This window comes from Microcaecilia unicolor, chromosome 1 (assembly GCF_901765095.1).
Source record: "Microcaecilia unicolor chromosome 1, aMicUni1.1, whole genome shotgun sequence".
Taxonomy (NCBI): domain Eukaryota; kingdom Metazoa; phylum Chordata; class Amphibia; order Gymnophiona; family Siphonopidae; genus Microcaecilia; species Microcaecilia unicolor.
In genome coordinates, this window is record NC_044031.1 from 20,725,198 (window position 1) to 20,734,304 (window position 9,107).

Sequence of the window (9,107 nt, forward strand, 5' to 3'; positions counted from 1 at the left end):
AATTGATTATTAATACTAAGGGACCTCATAATGTGCCAAATTGTGTCACAGCTCCCTGTTTCATAGGGGATAAAATTATTTCTTAGACAAATGTTTGACTAGTTCCAGTCCACAGAGTAAAAGTAGAGGCCCCCTGCCCTGCCCATCTTCAAATCCTTGCTCAAAGCCCACCTCTTCAATGTCGCCTTCGGCACCTAACCACCAGACCTCTACTCAGGAAATCTAGACTGCCCCAACTTGACATTTCGTCCTTTAGATTGTAAGCTCTTTGAGCAGGGACTGTCCTTCTTTGTTAAACTGTACAGCGCTGCGTAACCCTAGTAGCGCACTAGAAATGTTAAGTAGTAGTAGTAGTATTACATATAGCAGTGATTTAACCAGAGCTGAGATTGTGATGTCATAATGCCTCATTCCACCAATGCCTAAGAGCCAACCTCATCAGTGATGTCACAATGGCTTGATTGTCCTATATTTGTCTCACTCTTATCTATTAGATTGTAAGCTCTTTGAGCAGGGACTGTCCTTCTTTGTTAAACTGTACAGCGCTGCGTAACCCTAGTAGCGCTCTAGAAATGTTAAGTAGTAGTAGTAGGCTGACGAAAGACGAGTAACCACTGGAGATATGAGTCTTTGGTCAGCCTCTACTTTTGCTCTGTGTGCTTTCTCGTCGTAGAGGCCCCCTCCTGTTTTTGTATTCTGGATGACTAGTTCCAGTGCCAGGGTACTCAAAGTGAGGTATAATAACCCCCAGATCCCTCTGCTGTATGATGGAGGCGGTAGTAGTTTCTCCCTCCATCATAAGATGCTTCCTGGGTATTTTGCAGAGACTATATGGGAAACATAACTTCATTTTAATTTGTTTTGTTGAAATCAGGCTATGAAAGGATTGATCCTGACATATTATCAAGGATTAAATATGAGGAAGAGCCATATGTTCTGGAACCGCAGAAGTCAGAAGAGAAAGAAGATTGTCACTCATACACAGGTGAGGAATAACAAAAAAAATACTGCGGAGAGTAATAGGGTATATTACTGAGCACAGCTGAGTAGTAATAAACACTGTACAGAGTAAGAAGAGATACTGCAGAGCATGCCTAAGTGATAATATGTAGTGCACAGAGTAAGAGGAAGTATTACAGAGTATAGATTGGTACTCATAAGTACTTTGGAGAGTAAAAGGAGGAGTTACAGAACAGAGCTGATTAATTAATGAACACTATACAGAGTAAGAAGAGGTATTACAGAGTACAGGTTAGTACTGATAAGTATTACACAGAAATTGCACAGAATAAGAGGAGGTGTTACAGAATAGACCAAAACGGAACTTATCATTTTTCCCTCTAAACCCACCTCCCCTCTTCCCCCTTTCTCTATCTCTGTTAATGGCTCTCACGTCCTCCCTGTCTACTCAGCTCGTAACCTTGGAGTCATCTTTGATTCCTCTCTCTCCTTCTCTGCCCATATTCAACAGATCGCCAAAACCTGTCGCTTCTTTATCTACAATATTAGCAAAATTCGCCCCTTCCTTTCTGAATACGCTGCCAGAACCCTTATCCACACCCTTGTCGCCTCTCGCTTGGACTATTGCAATTTACTTCTCACTGGTCTTCCGCTCAGCCATCTCTCTCCTCTCCAATCTGTCCAAAATTCTGCGGCAAGACTTGTTTTCCGCCAGAATCGTTATACCCACACTAGCCCGCTCCTCAACTCACTTCACTGGCTCCCTGTGCGCTTCCGCATTCAGTTTAAACTTCTCGTACTGACCTTTAAATGCATCCACTCTGCAGCCCCCCATTACCTCTCCGCTCCCATCTCTCCCTACATTCCTCCCCGTGAACTCCGCTCGCTTGACAGATCTCTCTTGTCGTCCTCCTTCTCCTCCACTGCTAACTCCAGACTTCGTTCCTTTTCTCTCGCGGCACCTTAGACTTCCTGGACCTATACGTCTAGCTCCATCTCTACCTGTTTTCAAATCTATGCTGAAAACCCACCTTTTCACTGCTGCTTTTTAGCTCCTAGCCACAATTGCCCTCCCCTTGTCCCTTCCTCCTTTCTCACCCATTACTTCCCTCACCCGTAACTGTCTTGTCTGTCTGTATTATTTAGATTGTAAGCTCTTTTGAGCAGGGACTGTATCAGGTGTTCAGCGCTGCGTGCGTCTGGTAGCCTATACAAATGCTAATAATAATAATAATGAATAATACTGTACAGAGTAAGACGAGGTATTGCAGATATAACTAAGTAATAATGATGACAAGTGCACTAAGTAAGAAGAGATATTATGGAGCACAGACTACTACTGATAAGTACTGGACAGAGTAAGAGGAGGTGTTACAGAACAGAGCTGATTAATAAATAATATTGTACAGAGTAAGAAAAAAGTATGGTGTACAGGTTAGTAATAATAAATACTGTACACAGAGCCAGCCTTAGGCATTCACCTAGGGTGACAGGATTCAGGGGGATGACAGTGTGGCAGGACAGGACTTGCTCCTCCCATCCTTTGCTACAGCTGCAGCACCCTGCCTCTGCCCAGACTGCCCTGAAGCAGAATGTTAAGGAATTCCAAGTGTGTCCGTGTGTGTCTGCCTGCTAACGCCTGTGTTTCTTTTCCGTCTTTGTGTTTCTGCCAGCATTCATCTTGAAATCAAAATGTCGTCTTTCCTTAGCCTCTGCAGCAGATGAATCCAGAAACTGGTGGGTTGTGTCCGCCTACAAGCAGGTGGCGATAGAGAACACTGAAAGGAAGGCAGTGACCCTGGACGTTCAGCTCATCTCTTCAGTGTATCTCTATCTCCAGCAGGTGGTGGATGGATTCCCTCCAGCTCCTGGATTCCGTTTAGTGGGGAGCTCCTGAGCTTGCTTTCCTGACTTCTCTACCAGTTTCTCTTAGCTTTTCCAGATATTGTCACCTGTCTTCCTGTTTCTGTGATCTCATGTAGTTTATAAAGGTGAACCACTATTTTCTTTCAGCTACTACTTTTGAGGACAAAGGTGGCCTCCTTTTCCTCTTACTTTTATTTACTTTCCTTACAAAAATGTTTGTTGCTCTTACAGTAGCTCCTTTCAGTTTTGCTCATTGCTTTCCAACTTCTTCCAGATGTTCCCGTCCAGACAACAATCCATGAGGTAATCTTCCATCTGAATAAAGTTAGTTTTTTGGGGGGCCGTTTTACTAAACCGTGTAAGCGTCTACCCGCGCCAAAATGGAGTTACCACCTGACTACCATGTGACTTACAGTAATTTCATTTTTGGCGCACGTCCGATACTCGTATCTGAAAAATATTTGTTATTTTTAGGTGCGCACCAAGTGGCATTTGACACACGTAGGTCATTACCGCCGGATTCTTTACCACTAGGTAGTGGCTGGTGGTAAGGTTTCAGCCCCAAAATGGACGCGCGGCAATTTTGATTTTGCCACCCGTCCATTTTCAGCAAAAAAAAAAAAAAGAAAAAAGGCATTTTTTTTTACAGGCGCGCTAAAAAATGGATCAGCGCGCGCCGAAAACCTGCACCTACACTACCTCAGGCCATTTTTCAGCACGCCTTTCTAAAAGGACCCCTTGGTGTCTAGAACCCTAACTTTTCAATGAACCATCTCCATACCTATCTTAGGGGCCTTTTTGCTCAAGAGTTGCCGCCTGGCAACCCGGAACTACTGTTCGCCCAGTACGGATGCCAGTAGTAGTTCTGCCATCAGCGCACTATGAAAAATTGTTCTGTGTTTTTTACTGCAGCAGTTGCGGTAATCATGCCCGATTACTGCTGGGTTAGAGTGGGAGACCTTATCGCCACCTCAGTGGGTGACGGTAAGTGCTCCCTCCGAAATGTCTGCGTGGCAAGTGTGAGCTTACTGCACGGCCATTTCGTTTTTCCACTTTGTTTACCCACTGCGGTAAAAGGGGCCTGGCGTGTGGCATAAACAGCCGCCGCTGCTCGGGCAGTGCCCATTTTATCGCAGCTTAGTAAAAGGACCCCATAATATTAAGCCACACCATCTGGTGATTACTGGATGCCAGATGATCAGTTACTATAACATCAGAAACATCAAGGGTAAAGCTAAAAACTCCTTTCAGGATTACAGATAGTGGGGGTGGGGGTGGGGGAGGTAGCTCTCTCCAGGGCCTGTCCTGGGGTCTCTGGTGCCCCCCTGCAGACTGTTGGCACGCCCCCCCCCCCCCCAGGTCTAGCATCTTCTTTCTCTCTTCTCCCTCCCTGCCCCCCTTTTCAGCCCAGTGCCTTAAAAGGTGAAGAACAAGGTCTCCCTCCCTCCGAGTTCCAGGGCCTCCCTCCCTCCCTCCGAGTTCCAGGGTCCCTCTCTCCGAATTTTAAAAGCCATCTTCTTACCTTGTCGGGGTTACGGCAGCAGCAGCAGCACACAGTGAAAAGCGTGTAGGCTCGGCGCTTCAGCCTTCCCTTCTCTGTCTCACAGCTCTGGTCCCGCCCTTGCGAGGGCGGGACCAGAGCTGAGAGACAGAAAAGGGAAGGCTGAAGCGCCGAGCCTGCACGCTTTTCACTGTGTGCTGCTGCCGCCGTAACCCCGACAAGGTAAGAAGATGGCTTTTAAAATTCGGACAGACGGAGGGACGGACAGAGGGCGGGCGGGCCCTGGAACTCGGAGGGAGGGTGGGCCCTGGAACTCGGAGGGAGGGAGGGATTTTAAAATTCTGGGCTGGAAGGGAACTTCCGGTGGAGGGGACGACCCCGCTCTGGGTGGGCAGCAGCACATGCGGCACCGTTAAAGGCAGGCGCCCCTTGCGGTGCTTACCCCGCTTACCGGGTTGGGCCGGCTATGGCTCTCTCTAATCTACAGTTTTATCACGTGGTGTCCTGTGTGTATGTGAATGGTTGAGACTGGGAACACAGAGCTCCTGGTTTACGCTGGAACAGCACCAGGCTGATGGTGTGAGTTGGACTGTTGGACTGTTCTTTGCTGACACTCTGAAAGTGCAATAGACATAACATTTAACAGGTTCACTATAAATATTTCTGTCATATGTCTCCATACGCCATTCATAAGCTGTTCTTTCTGTAAGTTAGGGTGAAGACAAATTTGCCCTGACAGTGGCTGTGTTTCAGTTGGAGTCTGGATCTGGGGTTGTTAATTCATCACTGTGGAAGAAACTCCCTGATCACCACAGGTTCAGCCTATTCTTCAAATCTCTTACGTCTACACACTGCCATGTCCAAGGGACATCTCATCATTTCACAAACTTGTGGTGTGTGGAGACAAATGTTTCAAGAAGTGGTTTGTAAATAAGAAACTCACCAATTCTCAGCGACACAGAGACAATTCCTGTGCTGTACAACCTATTCAGCTTTTTATTATATTCATGTACTATTGTAGAAACCTCTACTGGCTTGTAACACATGATTAATACCTTTTGTTTATATCTAGTAAATCAGCTGATCCTACAAGAAAGGAAGAGGGAAAAGAATCAAGGAGAAGATCCCGTAACGTTGGAACAAATCCGCAGACAGAATATTTCCCAGGATCCTAAGAGGAGAAACAAAAGGAAAGGGCAGCAAGATTCAGAAGGGAAAAGAGAACCTGCAGGTGACTCACTGGATGGAGTCGCAAAGTCTGAGAGAAATTACAGGGAGCTCTCTAACAGCCATGGGCACCAGAGACAATTAGTAGAGAGACCCTTTCAAAATAGTACTAGTGATTACATTACTTCTAACCTTGACAAGGGAGAGGAGAAAAGGAAAAATGACCAACAAGAATTTATATGTACTACATCTAACAGGAACATCTGTTTAATATATCCTCTTAATCCGAAGAACTTCCCCTGGTTTTCACAGCTTCAAATACAGAAAAGAAGACGCACAAAAGCCAAGCGAGAGAAACCTTTCACGTGTACAGAGTGTAGTAAAAGCTTTGCATGGCTTTCACGCTTAAAAAGCCATCAAATGAGCCACACAGGAGAGAAACCATTTATTTGTACTGAGTGTAAGAAACGTTTTACTTGGCGTTCACATCTAAAAATCCACCAAATGAGGCACACTGGAGAGAAACCGTTTACATGTACTGAATGTAATAAAGGTTTTGCTCAGCTTTCAGAGCTAAAAAGACACCAAATAAGCCACACAGGACAGAAACCTTTTATGTGTCTGGAGTGTAATAAAAGCTTCATGCAGCTTCAAAGTTTAAAAAGTCACCAAATGATCCATACAGGAGAGAAACCATTTGTGTGTAGTGAGTGTAATAAAAACTTTGCTCAGGTTACAAGTTTAAAAAGTCACCAAATGAGCCACATGGGAGAGAAACAATTTAGATGTTCTGAGTGTAAAAAAAGGTTTGCTCATCTTTCAACGTTAAAAAGTCACCAAAAGTGCCACAGAGAGAAACCATATATATGTACTGAGTGTAGGAAAAGCTTTGTTCGGCTTTCAGAGCTAAAAAAACACCAAATGATCCATACAGGAGAAAAATATTTTATGTGTACTGAGTGTAATAAAAAATTTACACAGATTTCACATCTAAAAAGTCACCAAATTATCCACACAGGAAAAAAAACATTTATATGTCCTGAGTGTAATAAAAGCTTCTCTCATCTTTCAAGTCTAAAAATCCACCAAATGAGCCACAAAGGTGAGAGACCATTTATATGTACTGAGTGTAAGAAATGCTTTGCTCGGCTTTCAGAGTTAAAAAGACACCAAATGATCCACACAGGAGAAAAACGATTCACATGTGCTGAGTGTAATAAAAGATTCACACAGCTTTCACATCTAAAAAGTCACAACAAGATCCACACAGGAGAAAAACCATATATATGTCCTGAGTGTGACAAAAGCTTCTCTCATCTTTCAACTCTAAAAATCCACCAAATGAGCCACAAAGGAGAAAAACCATTTGCATGTGGTGAGTGTAATAAGAGGTTCACACAGCTGTCACATCTAAAAAGTCACCAAATGATCCACACTGGAGAGAAACCATTTACATGCCTTAAATGTAATAAAAGCTTCGCTCGACTTTCAAATCTAAAAAGCCATCAAATTATCCATAAGGGAGAGAAACCATTTACATGTAGAGATAACAATAAAAGCTCCACTCAACTTTCAGACCTAAGAAAACATCAAAAGATTCACACTGTAGCAGTAGATTTGAGAGACTGAGATGATATACAACAGACCCCGGTTTAGGAGTAAGGTTCATTCCTGTTATGGTATGCACAAAACTAACCCATTTAGATAAATTGCCGTTGAGAAAAAAAACATTTTCATGTAATAAAAGCTTTACTTGCCTTTCAAATCTTTTTTTTTTTCTAAAAACCCAACAACAAATGAACCACACTAGGGAGAAAAGGGTTTAAAGGAAGTCCAGTTTAAATTCAGCAACTAGCTGGTGAATTGCTTTGCATCTCTGAGGAGGAGAGAATAATTTTTCTTCTCAAGTCTTGCTTGATTACTTTTATGTGGTGACCCCATTGGATAACATCTTTAGCGAACTTCAGCAGCGCTGTGCATACAATTGCTGTATGATTGGAAAGAAAAAGGGAAGAGTACATACTGTCCACATGTCACCCAGGATAAAAGTTGCTGACCCATAGGCTATGCACTAGGGCTAACAATGATGGTGGTAACAACAGTGCAGATGAAGAGAACATCGGTTCTGCAGATAAAGCCTTGGTGGACTTGTTCGTGGACCTACTAGAGCAGGAGATCAACCACAGAGGTTAATGAAAAAGTTGAGAGGATTAACTACAATTAAGTGGACTTCTGCATATAAAGAGGAGTTAATGTACTGCTGCCTTTATGCTACACATTCTATATTTGGACCAAGCGGGTACACCAAGAGAATTTACCAAAAACTGGAGGAAAGAGGTATATTGTCATGGAAAAAGCTTCAAAAAGTAACTGATGTGAATTTTAGATCCCCAATTGTAAAGGTCAAACAGAAGAGTTAGCGATACCATCTTAACACAATTGAAGGGGTTTTTTTGTGGGAAAAGAAATGGAAAGAGAAGGCGGGACCATCAGAGCTAAAGTATCTGCTGAAAAAGAAGTGAGAGTCTTAGAAGGAACAGCAGAAGTAAAGTTGGTATAGTGAGAGAATTAAATGCTTTGAAAAGAATCACCAAAGAAAGACTGATGCATAGGGAAGGAGAAAGGATCCAGAAAGGAATGCAAATGAAATAGCTGAATGGGCCGTGTCGGCATTACCGCACTGGAAACCACTAGTGTGGCTTTGTAAAAGGGGGGGTTAGAAAGGAACATCAGAGCAAAGGTTGGTAAGAGAACAGGAGGGAGCTCAGAACAGAGTACTATCGTCACCGATAGGGTAATGATAGAAGAAATCTAGAATTCCATGAGAGTGAAATAAATGAAAGATAAGCTAAGGGGGTCTTTTGCGTAGGCGCGCTGGCGTTTTTAGCGTGTGTTAAAAATAGGTGCATCCCCTTTAGCCTTTGTTTTCTGCAGCCCTACCCCTGGTCTTTCATCCGTGAACACAGAGCTAAAATAATTGTTAAGCAGTTCAGCTTTATCCTTATCATCTTCCACATATTTCTCTCCCTCAGCTTTGAGCCTCACAATTCTATTATGGCACTTTCTCTTGTCACTTACATATCTGAAAAAGGTCTTCTCCTCCAATTTTACCGTATTAGCTATCTTTTCCTCCATTTGCCGCTTCGCTTTCCTTATAGCTTTTCCAGCTTCTCTTCGCTTATCCTATCCTGTCTTCATCTTTCTGAGTCGTCTTATAATGTGTGAAGGCTAACCTCCTTACCCTTATCTTTTCAGCTACTACATTCGAGTACCAGAGCGGCCTTCTTTTCCACTTACTTTTATGTAATTTTCTAACATAAAGGTTAGTTGCCTTTAATATAGCTCCTTTCAGTCTTGTCCATTGCTGTTCTACATCCTTCAGCTGTTCCCATCCTGCTGTTTCTTGAGAAATTCCCCCGTCTCTGCAAAGTTAGTTCCTTTGAAATCCCGGACCTTCAATCGCAAATGAGCCCTCTCTTCTGTTTTAATATTGAACCACATCATATGATGATCACTAGATGCCAAATGGTCTGCCACCTTGACATCAGAAATTTTCTCGCCATTCGTAAGCACCAGGTCCAGAATAGCTCCATCCTGCATCGGTTCTGTTACC

At 43.4% G+C, this 9,107-nt stretch overlaps 1 protein-coding gene across 1 annotated transcript in view; it reads left to right on the top strand.

Moving 5' to 3' along the window:
- The window catches only part of LOC115460045 (zinc finger protein 665-like), a 160,791-nt gene extending 153,588 nt beyond the window's left edge, over window positions 1–7,203 (top strand). Inside the window, exon 5 of the mRNA XM_030189922.1 lies at window positions 6,008–7,203. Coding sequence (XP_030045782.1) covers window positions 6,008–7,123 — 1,116 coding nt within the window. The 3' untranslated portion in view covers window positions 7,124–7,203. The remainder of the gene's footprint in view (window positions 1–6,007) is intronic.
- The last annotated feature ends 1,904 nt before the right edge of the window (window positions 7,204–9,107 follow it).